The sequence below is a fragment of the Neopelma chrysocephalum genome, unplaced genomic scaffold (assembly GCF_003984885.1).
Source record: "Neopelma chrysocephalum unplaced genomic scaffold, ASM398488v2 Primary Assembly neopelma1_75, whole genome shotgun sequence".
NCBI classification, from domain to species: Eukaryota; Metazoa; Chordata; class Aves; order Passeriformes; family Pipridae; genus Neopelma; species Neopelma chrysocephalum.
In genome coordinates, this window is record NW_020897736.1 from 12,147,259 (window position 1) to 12,172,771 (window position 25,513).

Below are 25,513 nucleotides of genomic sequence, written 5' to 3' on the forward strand. Positions count from 1 at the left end.
GAAAGCAAATTAATTTGCTGTTGGGTCCTTGCTGCCTCCTGGTGGAGAATTAATGATCATTCCATTGAAGCTGTTTTGGGGATGAGTTATGTCAAAAATACCAAGTGTATGAAAATGTTTTGGGAATAGCATTTTACAAATGTATATTTTGGAACATAGATTGGAATGCAGTGAGGTGATCTTGAAAATGAGGCCTTGGGTTGTTTCCTTGTATCAATGACCACTGTATGTTCATGTTTTCTTCTGTCCAAGCTCAAGCCTGGATATAAGTAGTGATGCCTTTCAGAACAGCTTCTGGTTTTTCTCAGAAGAGGAGAAAATGACTTCCTTGTCTTACTGTCAAAAGCAGGAGAACATTGTCTAGAAAGGAGGCAATGGCCAATATCATGTCTCTCAGAAACTAAAATATCTTCCTAAATGATACTGAGCAAATTTCTAGTGTTTAGAAATGCTTTACAGGAGTTGTTTCCTTCCTCTGCCTTTCCCAGGTGTTCCTTTGCAAAACCTAAACCTCCCCCAAAACAGCTTGGCTACTTGTTGTTGGAAAGTTTAAGGTGGAAGAGCAGTGTCTGGGCATAGATTAATGACTACAGCAACAGGCCTCTTTCTGAAAAGTCATTTCCACACTCAGCAGGTCTGTCCCTGTCCTCTCTACAGATGCACAAGGAATGATCCATCAGCATGTCAGAGGCTGCCTGATCCACAGGGCTCCTCAGGGCTCTCTTGGAGCTTCTGTTGGTGTCCAGAGTCCCCTGGAGATGTGGGCACCAATGCAGACCATGTCCAAGGGACAGAGCAGGGTTCTATCAGTGAAGTCTGGATTCTGGATGGTTTCCATGATCTGTTCATAACAGCCCCATGAAAACTCACCATTAGAGACTGGGGTGTGCTGGTCTCAGGCAAGGGGCTCGCTGGAGCTGGTGTATGGACTTGGAAAGAAGTCCAGGCCCCCTGCTTGCATGTGTTCGTGGTCTTTGGAGTGAGATCATGGAGCAGATACAGCAGGAGCTGCTGATATCCAGCCATGATTTCATCTCTGAGTCAGTTTAGTTCCTAGAAGCAGATTGGAAAGTGAGCAAAATGTTTATGGTCTGTGCTCTGCTCTGCCAGATTCCCAGTGCTGTAAGACAGGCTGAGAGCAACTGGGACTTCACTAATGTGGTTTTCTCTTCTGTCTTTGATATATGCAGGCTTTGTGTGTGAACTGGTCAAACCTCAAACTGCCCTGGGTGGATCTAGACTGGCTGATAGATATCTCCTGTCAGATAACTGAGCTTGATCTCTCTGCCAACTGCCTGGTCTCCCTTCCATCTGTGATCCCATGGGGCCTGATAAACCTCAGGAAGCTCAGCCTGGCTGACAATCAGCTGACGGAGTTACCCAGTGTACAGTCATCTGATGAAATCATATGTACAAGGTGTGTGCACTGGATGCCTGCAGCAGACTGAACCCCTATGGAGAGCAGGTTCAAATGAGTCCATGTGCTTGTGTGAAACTGTGAGTGAAGAGCATACTGCAGGAGCTTCTTGCTTTATTTTCTGTCTGCTGCAAGGTTTAACTGAGGATTTGCGCTTTTGTGTTCTCGGTACTTCCACGTTAGTTGTCATCAGGACAATTGTAGGGACTTGCATTCCTGTATTGTCTCATGTTGCCTCTGCTTTTCTCGAGTTCTAGTGAGCCCCATTCCTCTAAGACTGAGACCTGAGCTGACTCAGATTGACATTTACTGGCTGATATCAATGATCTGGTCTGCTGTCTATCCAGACCACTTCGCTCCCTGGAAGGGTTAATTTTCTAATTAGGGCTTTATGCTTTGCCTCGTGAGGCACATTTCAGCTGCTTTCATTCAGAACTAAAGCTGTCCTGGTAAAAAAAAGATGTCTATGGCAACAGGATTCTTTGCTAGCATTTTATTGATGCCTGACTGAGTATGTTCTGTACTCACAGGTTACTTGAGGTCGATGTATCCAGCAACAGGCTCTCTACTCTCCCTACTGGATTCCTACATCTTAAAAACCTTAAAAAACTCATCGCTTCCAAAAACTATATGGAGAAGTTATTTGACGAGGAAAACAGTACGTACAGTCCAGTATTTTGCTTTCATTTCAAGGCTGAGTTGCAGAGGAGGACCCCAAACTGGTATAACAATGACTTAAAATGAGTGTTAGGTGGAGATGCTCAGTGTCTCTCAGTCCTTTGTCTGAAGTACATGAAAAGGCCTGGTTGTTCTTTAACCCTCATGAAATCCTTTGGCTTTTATCTAACAAGTAAGTGTTACTCTTGCTGGATCAGAGTGCTGTCGTGCTTATACCAAGTCCACAATGTTTCATGTTTTCTAGCAACTAATTGGATTGGTTTAAGGAAGCTGCAGGAGTTTGACGTCTCTGACAACAGGTTGGTGGAACTTCCGACGGTTTTTCTGTACTGCTTCAAGTCCCTAAACATACTGAATGTTTCCAGAAATCAGCTGAAAGTGTTTCCAGATCCCTGGGCCTGCCCCTTGGTAAGTTGAACTGCTCAGTTGAACAGAGTCAGAGGCTGAAAAAGCTGTTGAAACAATGCAAAAAATATAATGTGGTGCTTAAAAAGCTGTCAAGTGTTTAAAGGGTGTTCTGTTTCTGTAGAAGTTCCCCTGCCTGATTTGGTTTATGGGTCTCAGATCAAGTCTCTCTGAGGTTCTACCCTGTTCTCACTGTGTTGATGGCATTGGTGGAAAGCTTCTAGAAACATGTCTTATTACATGCATGTATTAGTTTTCTCTGTAGTTCATATGAGCGTAATTGTTGTTAGAATCATTTTACAGAACACTCAGCCTTTATTCAAAGCTAACTTTGCCCAAACCCATGGCCAAGCAGGACATCTATATCGACCCATCACTGTGATTTCATTCCTCGTTATTGTAACAGAACAGTGTACTCTGGTGAAGTGTTTGTTTATGGTGGAAAAGCAAATGGGGATGATTTTCAAAATAACTTTTGAAATACTTTTTGCCCACCAAAGAATTTGCCCATCAATTGAGTGCATCTCTTTAGCAAATCCTGTGTGCCTGCATGCCCAATAATTTATCTAGATCAAAATATTTAAAAATGACTACCTAGAATGAATTTATTAATGCCTTTAACATGTGACAGCTCAGCTGCCTCATTATTTAAAGAGATGATTACTACTCTGTGTGTTTTATGTTGTCTAGAAATGTTGTAAGGCATCTAGAAACTCACTGGAATTCCTACCTGATGCATTGACTATTTTCTGGAAAAATCACCTGAGAGAAGTGGATTTTTCTGAGAACTCACTCAAAGAAGTTCCACCAGGACTCTTTCAGCTTGAAGTAAGTGTCATTTCTTCATACTTCACAGTATTTCTCCTAGTACTGACTCAGACCTTCAGGTCACAGCAGTGGCTGCTGGTTAAGGTGGGGGACTGCATGCAGTTTTGAGACTGCAGAGGGTCTCTGAGCAGCCTGGAACCACCTGAATCACTACATTCAGTCCCTCATCCAGTGTGATAGCTCTTGATACAGGTGTTCTGAGAACTCTTTGGATGCCTATGGTTTTCAGAAATTGGGAGCACAGTTTGGAACAGAACCAGAACAGCACTGTAGCTTTGAACTCCAACCGTTGAAATATTGATGTACTCAAAAATGCTCACAAATAGTTGTGTTTTTTCTCCATCTGGCACACCAGTATTGTGCAATTAAGAGTTAGTTTTTCTGTGCTGAGAACAGCATGTTTGAATGCCCTAAACAATTCTACTTGGGACCTTTGTAATCTTTCAGCTTGCAGAAATTAAATAATTCTTGCCAGTGGACAAGACACAGATCCATAGCTTTACATCAAAATTCATCAGAATTTGTGGTGTCACATGGTTTTGACATGAAAACAAGGCAGAACTTGAGGTTTGCCTCCAAGCTTCCCTTCCAGATGGTAAAACTGGGGGTCATGGAGAGAGAAACAGAGGTAAATCTTTGTGCAGAAATTTCATGCTTTTCACTGCTGACCTCTGTGGGAAGGTTGCAGAAATGATGGATCATTTTGGATCAGTTTGGATCTCAGGAGCCTTCTGAAAAGGTGCCTTTTACTCCTGCTGGAACAAAAGTGCTGAGGGTTGAACTCCCTCGGTTCTCCTCAATGATCCCTGCAGATTTGGCTTTGCTCTCTGGGAGCCATTTGTTTTCAATTGGCATTTCTCCTGAAACAGAATGAATCCTATGGACTATTGTCTCTGAAACTTGGTTTTTCTGGATGCATTCAGAATCATCCCCGTGGGTGGGAGCCACCATGACGGGTATTAAACACTAGATGGTGCTTCGAGGGCACAATTTTTGGGTGCTGCTGCTCAGAGGCCGCTGAGGGGTGCAAAGGCACCAGCAAAGAGGGTCAGGGACCTCAGTGCCATCCCTGCTGATGGTCTGTTTTCAAAGTTAGCGAGCTTTGGCTGCCCTAAATTGTGTCAGTTTTTATCCATACCTCTTCATAAAAGAAATAAATAGCAGATATTTCCAGTCCCCTGAGGGCTGGTGTGTGGTGAGCAAATAGAAGGTGAAAGTCTATGCCTAGGTGAACCCTGACTTGGGCAACTCCTTGGTTGTAGAGTTTGTGCTGGTGAATAGGGCTGCACTCACACTCCAGACCTCTCCAGAAGGAGATGTGGGAAGGGGAGGAAATGGGCAGTAATATGTTCCTACATATAATGTATTATTGTTGTGTAGGAACAGCAGTGAACTGTCTTCTGCCTGGGAAAAGTGGAAAGCAGAGGAGGCCTGTGACTTGAAAGCATGTCTCTGACCTAGACTGGTGGAACTTGTAGTTTAGCACTGCCCTTTGCATGGTTTGTGGAGGAATCTTGAGACTGGGACCAGCTCACAGTCACTAATATGATGTATATGCTAGAAATGTGGTGTTAAGGGAAGCAGAAACCTCCTCAGCTTTCCTGGCTGTTGCCTTCTAAAGGAACCAGCCATATGTTCTCTAAACTAGGTCTTAGTTCTCTAGACTAGTTTACTTCTCTTGAAAACACCTGACCCTCCCTGGGTGGAATTATTCAAGTAAGACTCTGGTCAGCTTTTCCACATCATGAGCTGACTGGGACACCATAATCTGAATGCTGCAGTTCCTTCCCTCAGGTATAATCTAACACCCTTTGTGCAACTGTGGCAGCAGGTTTGAAGGAAGTTTGTCTACCACTGCCATTATGTCCCTTCTGGAGGCCCCTTTCTCATCCTGTAAGGCAGCAAAAATGGAGAAGTTAGAGATGAGAGAGAAGAGGCAATTGCTAAACAAAGACTAGACATCTCCAGAATTACAGTCATGAAGAACTAAAGCCAGTTGAAAGTCACTAATTTTCCCTATGGAGGCAGCACATAAGCATTGGATAGAATCTCACCAGCTCTCACCTCCCTGGAGAGTGGCCTTTGTCAGCGTTTAGGGGGACATGTAACACGGATACAGCTGACTGAGAATGAAGCACCCCAGCTAGGCCACACAGGACTTGTGCTAATTCTGGAACGTGTAGCCTCCCTTTCCTCCCACCCCCTGCTCAGGGATGTTCTGGGGAGAAGTCTGAGGCATTGTCATTGCACAGCCCCATGCTGGTACTTGGAGAGAGCTCCACAGCAGGCGCCGAGGGCGAGCTGGGCCTTCCTTCCAAAGGGAGGTTGAGCCAGTGGAAGACTAGTGATGGTAAAAGCATTGGCTGTCAGGACTCAGTTTTCCAATGCTTTCCTCCAGTGGCTCACTCTGCCTGTCTTCAGTTCTTTATTTTGCTCCACCTTTCCCAAATCCCAGCAAAGTCCCTCTCGCATCACTAGAGGGAGCATTTTGCATGATAATTCCCATTCCAGCGACTGCTGGTTGTCCATCGTCTCTGTCACGTGGATACCTCATATTTTTCCAATCTAAGAAAAGGGGAGGAAGGCCAACAAACTTTGTGAGACATTGTTAATCCTGCTCGATGAAAAGGGGCATAAACCTTTATTATTATGTGGAGCACATAAAACATTTAACATACTTGAAGCTGAAGTCTCTGCTGGTAAAACATGATTTCCAGGGGGTATAATTCATTAATAGTGCCGTACTTGTGGCACGAGATAATTCAGCTGACGTTCTGCTTATCTCAGTTTTCATGGGGGGAACTGCAGAGTAAACTTGGTTGGAAACTCTACATAGAAGACTGTTTCTCAGTGGAAAATTGGATTTTCAACCAAATGAAAATGATCATTTGAGCCTCAGCATTATTAAGGACAGATGGAAGAGCATAAACTTCTCAAATCTGAATGGGAACTGCATTTTTTTCTTTTATATTTCAGTTAAGTGTAAAGGAGACCTCATGTTTAACCTTATTCAGGGTATTTCCAACTGAATCCTGTCTGTATGGTGTTAACTGTACAGTGTCAGTCAGCTTCACTTGGTTTTAAAATTTCTGTCTCTGGTGGGAGTGGGAAAAAAACTAGGTGGGTAACTTGTATAGATCTTGGAAAGATAATTTTATCACTTTAATAGAGATGTAATTAAAAAAACAATTAAAATCTTTCCTTGTGTGAAGCAGTTCATGTTTTGCATCTTGATTTTATTCACACACAACAGGTGTAAGCCCACTCTGAACAGCAGTTTGCACACACACACACACACACACACACATATATATACGTATATTCTCATCCGTACGTGGCATGCTGTGTTGGTAAATCATACTGTTCTTTTCCATTTGGAAAGGTTTCCTCACTTAGAGTAAAATGTCCTCTTGCATGGGTTGTTTCCAAGTGCATCTGTCAGCAAGTAGACTAATAATCTCCCAGAGCTAAGAGTGGTGCTGCTCCGTGCAGAATATGCTTGCTGGGGACAAGAAGGAAATGTTTGCATGCTGGGCAGCACGGACAGGATGTTCTGATGAATAAGATGTACTTTCTTGGTGTTTCTGTTATTTAATAGCCACACTAAAAAAGCTCTTTCTGTGTGTTTGGTGCACTCTGTCTTCTAACTCCAGGCTGTTCCTCTCTTTAGGCTTTGGTGTCCCTGAAGCTGCTGGGAAATCAGTTAGTTACGTTGCCTTCGCAGGATAAGTGGAATTGCAAACAACTTAAATCACTGGATCTTTCAAAAAACCAACTTGGGAAGTAAGTGTTTCTTTCAAATTTTGGCTGAGAAAACAAAAGCTGAAGAAATAATAGCAAACCCGATCCCTCGTGTAACACAAAGGGTGTCAGGAGAGAATTAATCACCTGCATAGAAGGCATTGATATCCACATACCGTGTCCCTCAGTATATTGTGTGTCTGTGACAGTGATGAATTATCCTTTGCTAATTCTTTGGGCATTTAGCACACTATATCATTTATTAGGTGGATAGATTACTGATAATGGCACTTTAATTTCAGAGCATGTAGGAATTTCTTTAACCCAGTGTGTGTTTCATTACTACAAAAACCAGTTTGTGGGGAGCAGATCTTAACCATAAACCATCTGGACTGCAGTTTGTAGTTAGTGTGGGAGGATTGTTTTGGAAAAAATGAAAAATCTTGGGTTTTTAAATGGAAGTGTAACCAGCTGTAAATTCAGAGAGAAGATTTCCAACCTTAAGGATTCTAAGACTGATGTTAAAAAGGTCATCCAATAAAAGAGTGACGTTCTTCTGTTTAGAAATTCCAATAGGGATGTTTAACATAGAGAGTTAAAGGTTCCTAATGTTCTCCAAAACTGCACTGAGTTGTGTCACGCTGATATCTCCTCGTTTGGGTGCCTGTCCAACACATTTTTTGGAGTCCTTAGGAGCTGCTGTGTCAGTTGCAAAAGACAGATTGCCATTTTTTGAATGTCTCAGTGCATTTCCAGAGTCATGTTGGTGGGTCATCTTGTCAGAGACCCTCTGGTGAGGGCAGGGAATGGCAGCAGGGTCAGTTCTCCAGCACTTCTTGTGGAGCTTCTTCAATTTGCTGTCTGACAGCCCACTTAACCTTGACACCCATAAAGCTGGGGGTCAAGTGCTCTCGCCCTGGGAGCTGGAAGTGCTGCCTTGAGGAGCTCTGTTGATTTGCCAGGAGAAAACCATTGGGCCTGGACAAGTGTTGGTGGAGTCTGGCTCTGTGATTGCACAGCAGGTTTCAATCCCGTCCCTCCAAAACAGATGGGAACGTGTAAGAGGCTGTGCCGTGGATCAACAGCCTTGATGGGGCCAGACTGTGCACCATGTAGTATCCTGGGCATGCAGCTCAATGCCTTGTCCAAGCTCTTCTCTCCAAATTTCACAATTCGTCCCACAGGAGCGACGAGGGATTTAAAACGAAGCGGATTCCCTTTTTCACCACGAAGAACAGGGTGCGTGGTGGCCCAGAGGCAGGTAAGGGGGATGTGGGGAGGCAAGTGCTGAGAGTGCCAGGTGAGATGGGAAGCAACATGAATCTGTGGAGTTTGGCTGGAGGGAAATCAGTGTAAATTCATCTGGGATTTTAAGTGCAACAGCATTTAACTGAGACCAAATATGTTTAGATAAAATGTTTCTAAAGAAATAGTGTAGCTGGTTGGTACCCTCAATATAAAAGGATAAAAAATGAGTGAAACCTGTTTCTTTCACAGAGCTTTTGTTCTTTTCATGAAGGTTATGCTTTGTAGCCAGAGTTCTAACTGGTATGTTGAAGGGAAATTAACCCATAATTACCCCGTTACTCTTAGGATTGTTTCTGTTGCTGACTTTGTAAGTGGCACATTTTCCCCTGTCTCTGTGATTTGCACCCACAGTTTGGGGCAGAGCAGAAGAAATGCTGTGGATTAGTGCACGTGAAATCCCAGAGAGAACAAAGGAATATCTTCAGATATTGCACTGCTTCCTGATCTCTGTGGGATTTGTCTCCATTTCTTTTGTTTATTTGTTTTACTTTAAAGCACTTAGAGAGCTTTCTTGCTCTGGCTGCCTGCAGAATGCCTGGCTCTAAAGCGTTGCTTGCCAACTGCAGAGTGGGATAGAGCCAATGCCTCCCTGAACACATCCGAGCAGCCCTTGGCTGCTCATGGGAGGGAGACCCTCCTGCAGCAAATACTCTCATCATTTCCCCTGAAAATTGTGTATGATCTCAGTTAAAGTTGGTAAATGCAGCACGTACAGCCATAGCTGCAGGTTAGGGCTCAAGATCCTCACCTCCAGTCTGCTCATCTGGGAGGCAGAAGCTCTACCTGGACCTCCAGGCAAAGCTAATCCTACTCATTTAATGTCCATGGAAGTAGAGGCTGCTGTGCAGCAAAGTGTTTGTGCACCCTAAGGAGGAGCAGAGGTTGGTCTGCCCTGTGTCACAAGTAGGAAATGCAAATAGAAGTGCTGTGACATTGGTGAAGTCCTGAACATGGAACAACTACAGGAGGAGTCTGAACCTTGTAAATCTGTGGAGTCTGACATCCTCAGAGCTTCTCTGTGAAGTGCTACAGCAGCATGTAAAAATGGGGAGAGGAAGGCAGGAGCAGCAGGCAAAGGCAACTAAAACCAGCTTTAAAAAGGGAATTGCTATCCTAATGGAAACGTCTACATGCTGCAAACTCAGCATAACCCCCTGCATAAAGGAGGAGAGGATGGACTCTGCATTAGTAGCATTTGAAAGCCTTGGCACATCATACCCTGGTGCAACTTTGAGCTGCCTCAGGTGGCCTCAGGTTGCAGGAAGGCACAGAGTAGCCCACCTGGCTGGTGCCATGGTTGAATAGCCACAGAGACAGAGCAAAGCCAGCTCATCCTCTTCTCTCTGTTCCTCTGCCAAGTATAGCTTGGTGAGACTAGAGGATGTGGCCAAGAATTTAAAGAACATCAAGAGAAAACAGAAGCTGGAGTACATCAGCTGCTCACAGAAGTCTCCTGGTGTGGGGGGGCAGGTTTTCATCTGATTTACCAACAAAGCTGTTTACTTAAGTCTAGATTATTTTAAGACAATAATTTATGGATGCTCACTATACTTGATTGATAAATCTCAGAATAACTTCTTGCACACGCATGTGGCGTTGGTGGTGTTTACTCATCCAAAAATATATTTTCAAGATGGGATTTGTTTTAATTTTTCTACAGTTCTTTAAAAGAAAATTTGAGCTCAAGCCAGAGAAATCATAAATAACTCATGAATAAATAATTACAATTCATAAACACCTCGAGCTAGCTTCCAATATAGTACACCCCTTTCCACCTGGGACTCTTTGGTGAATTCAGACTCTTGCTGCTATTTTAGGTGGTTGCTTCTACGTGTCCAAGAAGGACTAAATCTGTCTGTGCCTAGGTGCATACTGAAGAGGAACAATGAAAAGTTTAAGTCCAGCGATGAGCCAGAAAGGAAGTGAATTGCATCCATGAATAAGCCTGCTGTTCTCCTAAAATAATCCCAAAGATGATTTTTTATTTGAAAACTCAAAGGCGGACTGTGACACTCTGCCCACACCAGACAGTCCTGTCACGTATATGAAACACCCCTGCAGACAGTGGGACTCTATCTTACTCCTTTTCTGATCACAGCTCAGGCTGAAAATGCTGTTAATATTAGAACTGGGGAGTTTTCTCCTGAGAAAACCTCTTCCATTTTCTTTTTATTTTCTTTTTTGGCTAAGTCTAGTTACAGTTCCTCAACTCTTCTCTGTAAGGGAAGGAGATCTTGGTGGAAGTGGAACTGTCCTGTCCTTGAGGAAGGCAGGGTCTCACATCTGAGGGAGTTGCTTTGATTGACCATGGAGGCAGCAGGTGGTGCTGGTTGTACTTTCCTAATCAGACTCAAAATCTACCTAGTTTTCCTTGACTTCAGGATGCTCCTTGGTAGATAGATGTGGCACTCTTAATGCAGCAACACAATTCATGGCAGCTTTTCGTGCCGCTACTCCAGGAGCAATTTGTGGAGAGAAATGATGCTCTTTGGAACCAGCTGAACTTCCCTTTGTTTGAACCTCTCCAGCAGCAGCAACTCAGCCATGCAGTTGTTGCTATTATTACTTGGGTTGCTCCCAAAATACGCAATCTGCTGCTCAGACATGGAGAGAGTCTGACGTGCCCTGAGTCCTTGCAGAGTAAAACAGAACAGAGGGGTAAACGTGAGTGTGTTTTAGAGACAGCATATATCAGTCTGTCAGCTGCAGTTTGGGTTTTCTTCTCTGTTTTTGTTGACTTTGATCCACCATAAATTATTCCAGGATGCAAAGTGGGGGCCTGATCATAAATTCTGACTGGCTTCTGGCTTTTCTCAGGCAATATGGAAAAAACATGTTGAGAACCAGTTGTGCCACTGGCGTGCCCTTTCAGTGCTATGTTGAGAACCAGTTGTGCCCTCCATATGCCCTTTCAGTGCCAACTGTTAGGCTGGAACAGGGGCAGTTCACAAGATATTACCATCTATTCCACAGTGCCACTCGTCCCCTGATGTATAGTTGTTTTGGCAGTCTTGGACTTCCTCCCTCACACCCCAGAAGTCCTGGACACTGTCACCTTCAAACACAGGCATCACCATGATATTCAAACATTGAGATGTGAACACTGATGTTTGATTGTCACTGAAGGCCATTTGCTTTTCTGCTCTTACTTCATGGTGGTCCCTGCCAATGAATGTGACCTCATGTCCTGCCTAAAAAGTTCAGGTGAAGCTCTTGGTTCAGGGCCTTGATGCCTGTTTGTTGCTTTTTTGAAGGTGCAATTTGTTTCCTGTCTTGTTCCAGGTCCTTTTTTGGAGTTTCCAGCGTTTCTGAGTGATTCTCTGGAGGTTCTTTATCTGAACGACAATCAGCTGGACTCTGTCCCACAGTCCGTTTGCCTTCTGAAAGGTTTAACAGAACTTTATTTAGGAAAGTAAGTCTGTGTCCTGGAAAAGCTTTGCAGTGTTATTTCCATGTTGTTTTAGTGACCAGTCTTCTGTGGAGCCCCACCCCAGATGTCCAGTGCTTTTGAAATAAAAAAGCTGGAAATAGTCAGCCCCTTGTTAGAACTGGGCCCGTCGTTTGCTTTAGATAAGGAGGAGGCTGGTCTTTTGAATTGGGGAAGATGATCTAATGCTTTGAACACAGGCCTGGGAACCTAATGTGCCTCTAGTTCATTCTGGCTTTTTGCTGTCTGTTTCTGTAGTGTTAGATTCAATAACTCATCATTTTTGCCTTTATTTCCTCAACTATCCAGTAAAGATGATTACATCTGTCTGCCTCAGACGATAGATTGAGGTTATACATCACTTTTAGGATGGAAATTGCTATTAAAGTGCTGAGTAGTCTTATTAAAATGTTAATGGAAGATTTCTGCAAGGAGAGAATAGTGTAATGTGAGAGTCCGTGAGAGCAGCTACTAACACACAAAGCCTGGTTGTTGGTAGATTTATTTGTTTTTGTACAGTAACCCTGGTATCCGAGAGCTTCCTCCAGAACTTGGACAGCTGGCTAATCTCTGGCAGCTGGATATCGAGGAACTAAATATCAGTAACGTTCCTGCAGAGATCAGAAAAGAGGGTAAGGCTTATCCTGTGTATTCTTTATTAAACTGACTGAACATATAATGAAAATCTCTTCCTTTTAATGGTCAAGAACAGGAACAGACAGTGTGTGCCCGAGCCCTTGTTGCAGGTAGCTGGAATTGCGCAGGGAAACCTACTCACATTTGCAAGTTTGATAATCAGTGCTAAACTCTGTCTGTATGATCAGTTTAAGATAGATCATGTGTTAGAATCATGACTTATAAGTGCAGTATTTCATTTGCAATATGCACGCCAGATAAATTCCGTGGCTTGCTTCCTCAGTGTGTATATTTTAGGGTATTTAGATGGTCCTTCTAAAGACTGAAATGTTTAGCATCAGCAGTCACAGTCCCATTGAAGGGACTGTATTGTGAACTGCTAGGTTTTTGGATCTATTACAATACTGTTTTCTTTTCTGTGCCTTTTAATCAGAAAATCCTGTGGGAACAAAGTTATTAGGAATTATTCCTTCTCCAGCAGTATACTGTTGAAACCTAAATCTAATTTTAACTGGAAACATAAAAGTAGAAGGAAAAACTGAGTATTTTCCAATACTAAATTAGTATTTTATGTTTCCTTTCAGCTTCTGGAGCATGTGAGCCCCAGCATTTGTTTCTCCTTACAGTGCTCCATTGTGGAGCCTCAGAGCAGTGACCTTTCTCTGGGGTCTCTGTCTCAGGTTTGTCCGCTGGAGGTTTCTTTGTTTATTCTCTGGGTTGTCTCAGCCCACAGCGAAACTGCAGGGAAAATATTAACTCAGCTGATGTGTCTGCAGCAGCAGGTTTTGTGCAGTCCTGTTTGTGACTGCAAACCCCAGATAAAACCCGTTCCCTTCCCCCCCACAGGCCCCAAAACGGTGCTGGCGTACTTGCGAGCGCAGCTGCGCAAGGCAGAGAAGTGCAAGCTCATGAAGATGATCGTCATCGGCCCTCCACGGCAGGGAAAGTCCACGCTGGTGGAGATCCTGCAGACAGGGAAAGTCCCCCAGATGATGCACAGCGATGCCACCATACGTACGACAAAATGGGAGCTCCCCAAGCCAGTGGGACACAAGGCAAAGGTGAAAACCAATCAAAGATCTTTGTCCTTCAGCGAGATGTTTGAGCCCTGCAGTGTCCAATTTTTGGGCTGAAATTGTGAGCCCTTTTATAAAAGACAGTTTCCATTGCCTCGCAAGTGATGTGTTTTTAGACTCATCACAATTCTGTTTCATTTCCAGTTTTTTCTAGAGGACAGTTCTGTTTTCCTGAGCACTCAACTTCGTATTCTAAAGAGAGAGAGTGTGTGTAGACTCTTGTGCTGAAATTCTGGCTCTCTCAGATCGGGTGGCCTTTGGACACTAATTCTGAGAGAGTGTTTTAAATCAGCTTCCCAGCAGCAGATTGTCCTTTCATTTGAGGCCAGAAAATGGGACATCAGTACCTAAAGCTGGAGTCCCTTGATATCAGAACTATCCTAGGTGAGGAAGGTGGGTGGAAGGTGGGATGCCTGACCTCTGCTCTAATCCGGGGATGTCTAAGGCATACCTTAAACACCCAGATCTCAGATGGCTCATTCAGGGAGTGTGTCAACCCATACTGAACTCATCTGGAGAGCACTGAATTCATCCAAGCATTTTAGGTGGCCCAGTCCACCACCTGCATGGTAGCCCAAGGATGAGAGCCTGCAGAATTGGTCCTGAGATCATGTCAGAGCTGAGGGGGTGCAAATGCATGGCTCTCCATTCCCAGATGAGAGCCATGACCACCAGACTGTTTTGGAATGGGAGAAGGAGCCTGCTGAGTTCAACTATTCTACAGCAAAGAATGCCAGGCCAGAGAGAGAAAGAAAAGAGCAAGCACAGGCTGGCTCCTTAAAGGGAAGACTTTGGTGGGAGAAGGGATTTTTGTGTTTTGTGTTGAAGAGTAATTGAATAAAATAATAACATAGACAGCATCAGAGACCTGGAGTGGGATCAAGATGCTGAACAGGCTTTTGTCCCTACCTCTGAGTCTCTGTCTCTCCACACACGTACTCACAGCTGAAGGTCTTTTGGATGAACAAAGCAGCCCTTGTGCTAGTTAGGGCTTGGTTTAAACAATATGGAAGTTCTTCCAGCTGTTTCTGGGAGACTTCACACTGGGACTCTGCTGGGAGATCAGAGCCCTGCTGAGACACTTGCTGAAACCTCATAGGGTAACTTGTTGTGTGGGATCAGACAGTACTTGGACCCAGAGCCCTAAACAGCCCACTCAGTGTTACGTGATGCTCTGAGGATGGTGACTGAGTTTTCTGCTCAGTCACAGGCTTCTTGCCTCTCCAGGGCCAAGTGATTTAGGGACAGAGCTTCCAAGGCGTATAGGTGCTTCCTACTGCAGCTGGGAGCCTGAATGCCATTTGAGCAGAGAGCCATGCTCCCTCTTATTGCTGTCGTGGGGCTGCACGGAGGAATGGATGCAGAGATACTTGGAAGAGAGCCAGAGCTGAGGAGGCCTCCATTTACATATTCCCCCAGAAATCAGTGAGTCTGGTTTACAGTGACTGTAATTCTGGCCCATCTCTGGCGTGGCACACACGTCAGAAGCCTCAAAGCAACATGTAGGAGGTGTTTATAAAAGGCCTGAGAAGTTTCCCATCTCCTGAGCATCCCTATTCTGCCTGGCTCAGTTCAGTCTGAGCTCAGTGGAAGTGATTTCAGCAGGGGTTTCCTGTTCCCCATGACAGTGGCTGATAAGTAGCTTCACCAGTCCTGTCAAGTGTGGCACAGACAAGGGTGAAACAGTTTCTATTCCAGATGCAGTGAAATACAGTGCTCAGAATGAGATCCTTGTTTGTACTGGAGAATCCCCAGCATTAACTGGAGATTTACCAGCATCAAGGGCACCTCTATGGTTTTAGCAGCGAGTAATTAGTCTTGATTTCCTGTGGGGAAGTGGTAGCCATGCTTAACAATTGCTTGTTGATTTATCTTTCCTGGAGGCACAATTAGGACATTGAACCCCTTCTTGTGTCATACATTATGCAGGCGTAGGTTTATACTTCAGCTATTATCTCCCAGTGATTTACTGCCACCGTTGGATTTGAACACTTCTCTTTGTCTAAGTAGGTTGATTCAGTGGAGTTCAATGTCTGGGATATCGGAGGCCCAGCAAGCATGTCTACAGTCAATCAGTGTTTCTTCACAGACAAAGCATTGTACATAGTGGTCTGGAACTTGGCACTGGGGGAAGAAGCTGTGGCAAACTTACAGTTCTGGTTGCTGAACATTGAGGTAAGAAGTCACTGGTGGACTCTGGGGGTATCTATTTATCAAAGTAGTAGGAGCTCAGCATGCAGATATGTGATATTACAGATTCTTTTTTGGTCTGCTTTTAAAAAGTCCCCAGGCTATGAATTTTGCACAGCTTTTGAAATTCATTTGCCATTATGCTGTAGGCGTATCGCTATATTCAATGGTTTAAATTTATCATTTGCTTTGTTCTCCCTCACACAGAGCAGAGAACGAAACAAAAGCTGATTTATAAACCCTTGCTAAGTAAGGCTGAACATACTTATTTTGGAATTAGTGTTTGGCCACACTGTGCTCTGAGGGGGGTTTGAAGCATTTTGTTTCTTGTGTGGGTTAGACACACATTAGTCTTGAGGTTATATTTTTAACACTTTAGATTCAGGTAAGCCAGAGAGTATTTCCCAGACAGGTCTCAGCTGAGACTGCAGTGAATTCATTGGTGTTGATGATTTTTATAGTAACATGTACATAATTCTTTGTAATTCTTTGGTAATTGTCTTAACATTGCATACATAAAAATGGGCTCTAAGCTGACACCTCTCAGAAAAGAAACATCTTGTCATTACAAAAATATTGTCTTAATGGTCAGCAGCTATCAATAACACAAACTATGTAACAAATCTGAAAGTAAAATTATGATATTTCAAAAATATATGATGTGCCTGTGTCCTTAATACGTCCCAGCAAGCACATAGTAGCATCAGAAAAAAATACAGAGAAAAATGAACATGGTGGGTAAAAGTATGGAAAAATGAGGAGGGCTATGTGTAGACTTAGTGGCGTAAGGAGAAAACCACAAGGGAGTCTTTGTTCATGGTCTTTTACAATAGAATTGGGAGATTAAGTGAAATAATGAGATGGTAACTGAAACAAACAATGGGAAGTATCCTAAACACAACAGAACCTGTGGAATTTACTGGAACTACAATGTGCTGTGGGTGTCAGAAGTTGGAAAAACAGACTGGTGGAAGAAAAATCCATCAAGTGCTATTAATTCAGCGATACTGTCTCATGCTGAGGAAATCGGTGAGCTGTGGGCTGCTGGATAGCGGGAGAACACACCAGGGCAAACCTCTGCATGTGACCCTGTGCCTGTACTCCTCATTAACCTCCAGGCAGCATATTGAGCCAAGTGGGCCCTTTGGTCTGGCTTGGTGCAGGCACCACTCCTATTGACTTTGGTGTCATTTCGGTTGGGAGATTTCAGCAGGAATCGTAAGAGAGAAATGGATTGACTGCAAATAAACATATATTGCTGCATCTGAGTATTTGTCTGTGGTCAAAGTCATTTAGATTGGGAGTCTGATCCCTGCTTGAGCCTGTGCAATGCCGTTGTATTTGGCAGCGTGTTCCCTGAGATCTGGATACATTCCATTGTTGTAATACAGTCATGGAGGGGTTGGAAGAAACCACGAGATCATCTAATCCATTCCTTTGCTCTGATTCAGTATTAAGTAGATTTAGACTTTTCTAGCAGTTTATCTCACCTTTCCATATGCCTCCGGTGAAAAAGTTTGTGTAACTTCCCCAGGTCTCCATTCCAAAGCAGAAGGAGCCTTTTACAGGAAGTCACAGTTAGATCTTCTGGCTACAGAGTGGGTTAACTTTGTCTGGGCAGACATGGTTCCCATCATTGAGCTGACTCGCAGCAACTTAATACCACAGGGCAACTCCCTTTATGTTAAACCCTGATGTAATAAACCCAAACTGACAGTTTCCTGCTCTGCAGTAGCAGCAGATGATTAAGTTGTGTTCTGCAGAACTTCTGTAATACCCAGATCGCTTGTTGCTGTTGTCAGGCTGCCACGACAGGTTGCCTCTATTTTATATATATATATATATATAAACTGTTTTATTAATGCGTGTGACTCCCTCCTCTTAAATATTATACTTTTCACATGTCCTCACTGCATTTACCACTACGTAATCTGGATGAGATCACTGACAATGTTTTCTCTTACAGGCCAAAGCTCCAAATTCAGTGGTGCTGGTGGTAGGAACACACCTTGATTTAATTGAAACGAAATTCCGCGTTGAGAGGATAGCAACTCTGAGGGCATATGTCTTGGCTCTGTGTCGGTCTCCTTCTGGATCCAGAGCAACTGGCTTCCCAGATATCACCTTCAAGCACCTGCAGTGAGTACTTGTGCCTTTATGAAGATCAGTCACTATTATGTCACTTTAAACAATTTTGAAATACTCGATCTCCTTGGCAACGGGACCGATTTAAGGACTCGTCAGCGTTGCATTTCATCTATTTTTGACTGAGATAATGTAGCATAATGAGAGAGAAGGTCAGTGTTGCTCAAGGGTAGGATAAGAGGATCTGAGAGCTGCAAGCTCCAAAGTCATGACCTTGACCAACCTGTTTACTGCTCCTGCTTCACTCAGGTTTGTGACCATTAAATGGTGATACAGTTTATTAGTCACAAGGAGAGAAGGTGCAGATTGACTAATTAATGCTGCAAAGAGTGAGAGCGTGATTGTTACAAGGTGGGAGCCACAGGGTTTGCTAAGGGGAGGCTGTGTGGGTGTTACCTGATGTGAGAACACAGCTCACATAGCAGCGTTGGCTGGACCAGGAGTGGGTCAGCCCCCTGAGCTCGGCCCAAACCTGTGCCAGCCGAGTTCTCCAGTGTGATAATGGAGAGCTGGTGCTGCTGGGAAGGTGGGTGTCAGTCAGGCCATGCAGTCTGACTCTTCTCCCTGCCTTTGGCTGACAGAGAATGCCCTTGGGGAGAGGAGCTGTCTCTGGCGGGGAAAGGAGCAGGTCTGTCAGCCAAGGGGTGAACATGGATGCAGCAGGCTGGCACCACACAGTGTAAAATCACCACTGCCTGGGGCAAGAGCAGGTGGCAGCTGGCAAATGAGGAAGGGCACTGCAGTGTCCTCAGCACTTCCCATCTGCTGCCTGGCAAAGTCATCAGCCACCTCCCACACACTGCTCTGCAGATCCAAGCGCTGTGTCGGGCACCCCAGCTGGCTCTTCCCTTAGGAGGAGTACCAGGGACCCCGGGTGAGGATCAAAGACTCACAATGAGAAGGAGGAAGCTTTGTGTTTGGGTTATCTCAAGCCTCTTTTCCCATCACCACAGAGCATCCTAACATGATCTCAGTCATTCTGCCTCAAGGGGACTTTCTTTCGCCCTTGCCACACATCCTGCACATTCCTCTTCACCTTCCTTTCCCCCTGCATTTTTTCCCAGTTGGAGTTGTGCCTGATTTCATCCCTCCTTCCTCCTATGCCCCATCTGGGTAGACCCCATTATCCACCTTTATGGGGCTCCTCTGAGCAGCTCTATGTGGCCAGAAGAGTGTGAGGAGTGTGTAAGCCTTGTGTGGGTGACCCAGAGTGCTTTTTATCAGTGGTCAAGGTCCTCCAGCATCCCAGTGCCACTGAGGGCTGAGGTTTGAGATAGAACATCCTGCTTTAGAAAAGGATTTTCTGTCTGCCATGGGAACACGTGTAGGATCAGTTAGAAAGACTCTTTGTTGGGAAAAGTGAAAAAGAACTGTTCTTATCCAGTCCATAAAAAGACCAAAACTAGTAGGAGCTGGAGAGAGCATGTTTTTAGCTGTTAAAGAGATAATGAAGGCCAGCTTTTAGGATCTAAGCATCAATTCCCAGATTACAGGATCCAGCTGAGCGAGGGCCGGAATGAGGGTGGGGAAAGGTGTCTGGTAGTCATCATTGTGCCTCTTTGATCTGAGGTGGGGAGAACTGGACTTGTCTCCAGAGATTGCTGGGGCACAGTGTTCTCCTCCTCCCTGCAATCCCTTCCAGGATGTGTGTGGCACTGAAGGGACAGAGGGGGATGACATTGGTCAGGCTGCCAGGGACGTCCCCAGAGATCCTTGAGCACAGGGAACAGAACAGCAGTGCACAGTGAATGCAGCACGCAGAGCAGAGGTTGTCCTAATACAGATGTGGCCTAATATATCTTTTCCAGGCCACTTGAGCTAAAAATGCTCACTGACAGCCTTCCTCCCATTCAGCTGACACAGGAAATTTAAAGCCACTGATAAGAGAAAGTGAGCCTGGAAAGGAAGCCAGTGTGCTGATAAGGTTTGATAATCTTCACCCGTTGCATGACTTTTGCAGTGAGCTCTCGTGTAAGACTCTGGAAGGCCTCGAGGGACTCCGGCAGCTGATTTTTCATGTCACTTGCAACATGAAGGACGTTGGCAGCTCAATTTGCTCACAGAAACTTGCAGGGAGATTGGTGAGAATTGGGATTTCTTTTTGATACTTACCAAAGTGGGCCTTTTGGGAGGCTTAGTGTTGGACTGGGAGGTGAACTTTAGGAGTTATTGTTGATGCAGGAGGCATGTGAAGTATAAAGATGGCAATCTGGCTTTGGGAAAAGACAGCCCTGTAAGATCCCTGTGAAGGGGAGATGGCAGCCAGTTCATCCCCAGCAGAGTGATGGCTGTCTGATACTGATACTGCTGTTTTTCTCGTGTGGCTTGCAGATACCAAGAAGTTACCTTAGTCTTCAAGAAGCTGTCCTTGCAGAACAGCACAGGAGGAGTCAGAATGATGATGTACAGTATTTAACAGACAGGCAAATAGAACTGATGATTGAGCAAACACCTGGAAATGACATCAAAGACTATGAAGACTTGCAGACTGGTAGGTCAGATCAGACCAATAATTTCTTAGAAATTAATATGTTTGTCCAACTGAAATATTCCACAAATAGTAAATACAAAGTGCTCTATACCAGTGTAGAGGTCACTTTAGAAATTGGCAAGACAGCAAATTAGTAATGGGACTTTGGGGAGGGGACTGGGAAGTTTCTAGGATGGTCTGAGTCTACTGATTTTATTATTTATTTTTTTAAAACAAGCTTTGTCTCGTTTCTGCTCTGTGAAGAATGAGGGTTGCCATAGTTTCAAGGCTGACTTCTCTGTAGGGCCCCAGTCTTGTGATCTTTACGGAGGCCTTGCTCCACAGGAGGCAGGGAGAGCCCTTCCCTGTGAGGATGGCAGGAGGAGGGTAAAGGGGAGGTGTCGTGGGGACAGAAATACTGCCTGTGAAGCAGTGAGATGTGGGGTTTACAAGTGGAGTGTCAGATAGCAGCACTCCTCAGATAAATGTTACTCTCTTGACTTGGCTACGTGCTGGATATGTCTGGAATGCATAAAACTGCACAAACTGCCTCATAATCTCATTCTTCTGCACTGTGGTTTCCTCATGCTGGTCTATTGCTAATCTCCAACTCTTTATTTTTTGCAGCAATTAATTTTCTCATAGAAACAGGTACACTACTGCACTTCCCAGACACGAGCCACGGCCTGAGGAACCTCTACTTCCTTGACCCTGTCTGGCTCTCAGAGTGCCTACAGAGGATTTTCAACATCAAGAGCTCCAAGTCTGTAGCTAAGAATGGAGTCATCAGAGCAGAGGATCTCAGGATGCTGCTGGTCGGGACGGGCTTCACTGAGCAGACCGAAGAGCAGTACTTCCAGTTCTTGGCCAAGTTTGAAATTGCACTGCCTGTGGCCAATAACAGGTAAGTTGATAATTAGAGAGGCTTAGTCAGACTGGAGAAAAATGTCCCTTTAATCAGTGGATATTAACAGGCTTTGCCACTCTAAGTGGTTGTCTGGACAAGGATCTTGCGATGAGAAAGTATTTGAGAGCGTTAGAGACGGTAATGGAAGGCGCCCATCCATTTGGGCTGTATTTCCTGACTTGAGCATCTTTTGGTCCAAACCAGCTACTGTGAAAGCTTTACAGAGCAGGTCTTTGTCCCCTGGGTGCATTGAGGCTGGTGACAGGCTCAGCCACCAGCCCGGAGGGGCAGTGACACCGCCGGGGATGTGGCGATGAGCAGGTGGAAGCTGTGAGCGCTCAACCGGCACAGCTGCAGCCGAGGGAGGATGTGAGGCCGTGGCTGCCAGGCCTGAAATATAGATGGGCTGGAGTCATCTGCTTCCAGTGAAAGGTTCTTCCATTCAGAGCGTGGCAGAAGACTTTGGGTAATCAATAATTACGTCAGCCCTGAAAGTAGTAGTATTTTTATTTCTAGTGAAATCAGGAAAGCGTAGCTTCAGTAGCAACGTGATTTACTCAGTTTTTATCCTCAATAGGTGTTGATCAATAGTTTTCCTAGAAATAGTGTAAGAAACCTCATTCTCTTTAAATGTTAATGAGTCCTCCTCCCCTCTGCCCCCCGATCTCTTTTCCTCTGGGCAGAGTTCCCTGCGATTTTTCTCTCTCCCATCTGCTTGGCGACAGCCTGTTGTTGGGTTAACGGTGGAACCAGAGTTGTATTGCACTTTTGATGTGGCATTTGCATTTCACTTCCTTGCCCTTCCAGGACAGCGCGGCTGCATCGCCCTGAGCCCCTCGGGAGCTCTGAATGCCAGCACAAGTGCAGCATTCTCTGTGCTGTCATTATGCCTGTCACTTATCCAGTCCCGGATGCCAACAAATTTTCTCAGGCTTAACACAGATAAAGCAGCAATGTTTCTGCTCAGTCCAAAATGCCTTTTGGACTCCTTGTCACTATCTGCCATTTTTCTCCAAGGCAATTACATTGTCTGTGCCTCGGGAACAAGGAAACTGCTTTTTCATGGCCTGACCAATGTTTTTTTGCGCGATCCAAGCCACATTAGCAGAATATTCTTCCCACTGACGGACTATAGCTGTAGCAGGTTGGATTAATTTAATGTACTAGCCAGACACAGAGCAGTTATTTGTTACTGTGCTGCTGCAATTATTGTCTAGATTGCCAGATAGGGTTTCTGTGCAGTCAGTAGAGAAAGCAGCTGCCAGTTTCTGTTCTGAAAGGGTGGATGGGGGCATGTTTCACATATTTTCAAAATTTGCATTGGCTGTTGCTCAAGAGCGTCGAATCACCATCTGTGTTATAATCCACTATATAGTTGTGGTCCAGAAGGGCCTCACTGGCCCTTCTTATACTCCTAGACCCTTTCTTGGATGTGCTGAGGAAATTTATTGGCTGTCTTATGATGCATCCACTACTTTCATAGAGCAAGAAGTTTTAGTTTGTTGTACTCCACTTTTGTGCTGAAGGTGCACGTAATTAAGCTGTGTTCCTCTTGTTAAATTAGGGTTAAAAGTGGGCATTCTTATTGTAATTTATAACTGAAATTTTTAATAGTTTTACATTCCAGAGATGTTTCATGGAACGGATTATTCAATGGTGTAAGATGTCGTCAGATGTTATGGACTGTGACATATGGAGAGAGCTGTTGTCTAATGATGGCTGCTTTTTCTGAGCTGATATTTCAGGTTTTACAGAATACTGCAGCTGCTAGAGAGAAAATGTGAGAGGCTTGGATTCTGACCCAGCCTTGGTTCTAGCTGCGTGTTCAGTCCCTGCCACTGTTACTTTGGTCAGGTCCCTTGGCCATGTGCCTCATTGCTGTCATTGTGCCCGTCAACGAGGAGCCCCAGATGCCAACACATTTTCTCAGGCTCAGCACTGATAAAACAGCAGTGTGTCTGCCTGTAAGCAAATAACATTTTAGATTGCACAGGCATCCTGGGATGTGTTTGGTACTGAAGAGAATCACTGTCAAGAGATTTACTGGCAGGTATTGAAAGCCAAAAGCTCATCATTTTCAAGACAGTTCTAGCGTTCCAAGGGGTTTTAGCTTCCCAAATACTAAAGATCAGGACAAATGAATATTCTAGGCTTACTGGGAGATCTGAAAATAGTTTGTTGTGGTCCCCTCCACCAGCATAACTCTGTTCCTGCTGACTGGTCAGGCCCAGATGACACTGAGTCTCCCCCACACTTGGGCAAAGTACCTGATAATCTGATTGCAGGAGGAATCTGAGCAAGACAAGGGATTTCTCTGCTGCCATCAGGCTGGCAAAGTGAGCTCTTGCTTTGGGAGTTTGTCAGGGATGTGGCAGGGACCCGTCAGCTGCAGTGTGGAACAGCAGGAAACTCTGCTGTGCTGACCCATGAGGTGCTCTTGTTCTGGGGCTGGGGGCACAGCCAGAGCAGCCCAGTCCCTGCAGCCTGGAACTGCATCACTGTCACCTTCCAGGGCACCTCCTCTCCCCACCTTCTGGGCTTGTTGAACCTGAGCTGCTGTAGGTTGTTTTTTGCATTTGTCTTGTGCTCCACAGCTGTAATCCCCTGCTTGTTACCAGGGCAGAGTAGTACCAAAGAAACGAGTCCCAGCATCACAGCTATTCTAATGACTCTTATATTTTAATGCATTAATTTGTGAGTACACAAATGCTCACTACATCAATTTTAGCCCTGTCCAATAGCCCTGGCTGGATTATGTAATGTCTGTTTTGCCTCTGCTTGCTTCCATAGTGTAAATTAATTTCTTCATGTATTGCTGCAGTGCTTAAGTCTAAAAGCTTTTTTATATGCAGTGGGCTGTGCCATTAAAAATCTCTTTGGAGACTGAATCGCCTTATTATCCGGTAACAATGTACTCACTGTTACAAGCTGTAGCTAAAATCTGAGCTGTTGAACTTGATGTGTTTCAGCTACCTCCTCCCTCATCTGCTTCCTACCAAGCCAGCATTAGATATCCATGGGCTCTGCCACCAGACCACAAACACAGTCCAAAGGGTCTTCAAGATGAGTTTTGTCCCCGTTGGCTTTTGGCAGAGATTCATAGCCCGGATGTTAATCAGCCTGGCAGAGATGGACCTCCAGGTAGGTTACTGTGTCTCTCTGCAAGCAAAGACAGACAGCTGAAGTTGTTCAGTGTAAGTGGGATGTCTCTTCACATCCAGCTCACTTCAGTCGTAGACATCAATAGCGTTGTTTGAGTAAATAGGAAGAGATGAGACTCTGCAATCAAAATTTGATTCTGTTTTTACGGTAGGTGTCATTGAGAACAACAATTGGCACTGGGGAAGAAAGCCTGAGTTCTCCACAGCCTCTTTATGACATGATCCCCTGGAAGGTCTCAGTACCTCCAGCATCTTCCAATTACAAGCAGTTGGAATTCTGCCTGCGGCTCCTGTCCATGACCATCCCACTAGGCCAGACTCTGCTCGCAGCGTTTGCCAGAGGAGATCTGGAATAGCTCCACCAAAGTCAGCTATCTGAATGTCTATGGTTGAAATGGGAACAAAGTTACAGGACTGTTGCCTTAATGAGGCACCCTGTTAGTGCAAGTGCTATGAATGTCATTAAAGTAGTGTTTGAAGGTTCTGAGAGCTGAGTGGATTTTGATGTTGTTGCAGACATATGTTTGCAGCAGCTTCTGTCTGAAGCCGTAATAAATACCTGCAAAATATTTATAGTACTGCTCTGGTATCTTCTTAACAGCTCTCCATTAACCTGGGGTCTGTCAGTGATGTACAGAACATGGAAAACATGATACCTGTTTTTGGAAGGTCCTCTGTGTTCCAGGCTTCTCAAACCATGTAATAACTTTACCTCTTTTAACGGGCTGTCTTGGCAACCCCTTGCTCACATCCTCATGGGCACTACATAATCCTAGAGCACCTTTCCTAGGAACTTCATCCAGTCCTCATGAAGGGAATGGAAAGGTTCCCAGGCGTCAGACTCGTCTGCAGTCAAATAAATGCTGGAGCAATGAGCACAGGGGAGTTCTGCAGATTAACTTTTTGGTTTTAAAACAGAAATACATTTTGCTCTAAGTGCTGGTTTGAAGTGTCTTGGAGAAGAGCCATCTTCCTCCCACTGAAACAGGTGGAAAAGTTAACTCTCTACATTGAAGGCAGACTTTATCACTCACTAGAACATTTAGTTCTTTGGGTTTATGACTTCTGGAAAATGCACAATAAATATGACAAATGTCGCAGTCATAGAATTAACTTTGTTCACT

General features: G+C 44.7%; 1 protein-coding gene across 4 annotated transcripts in view; it reads left to right on the plus strand.

Moving 5' to 3' along the window:
* Positions 1-25,513, plus strand: part of LRRK1 (leucine rich repeat kinase 1) — a 77,612-nt gene that overhangs the window by 30,176 nt on the left and 21,923 nt on the right. For all 4 annotated transcript variants that reach the window (XM_027688472.1, XM_027688471.1, XM_027688474.1 and 1 more), the window contains 15 exons: positions 1,191-1,417; positions 1,948-2,075; positions 2,340-2,503; positions 3,191-3,328; positions 6,999-7,111; positions 8,254-8,330; positions 11,660-11,789; positions 12,324-12,436; positions 13,287-13,501; positions 15,527-15,691; positions 17,673-17,845; positions 19,812-19,932; positions 20,183-20,342; positions 20,949-21,225; positions 24,198-24,369. In XM_027688472.1, coding sequence (XP_027544273.1) covers positions 1,191-1,417; positions 1,948-2,075; positions 2,340-2,503; positions 3,191-3,328; positions 6,999-7,111; positions 8,254-8,330; positions 11,660-11,789; positions 12,324-12,436; positions 13,287-13,501; positions 15,527-15,691; positions 17,673-17,845; positions 19,812-19,932; positions 20,183-20,342; positions 20,949-21,225; positions 24,198-24,369 — 2,373 coding nt within the window. The remainder of the gene's footprint in view (positions 1-1,190; positions 1,418-1,947; positions 2,076-2,339; positions 2,504-3,190; positions 3,329-6,998; positions 7,112-8,253; positions 8,331-11,659; positions 11,790-12,323; positions 12,437-13,286; positions 13,502-15,526; positions 15,692-17,672; positions 17,846-19,811; positions 19,933-20,182; positions 20,343-20,948; positions 21,226-24,197; positions 24,370-25,513) is intronic.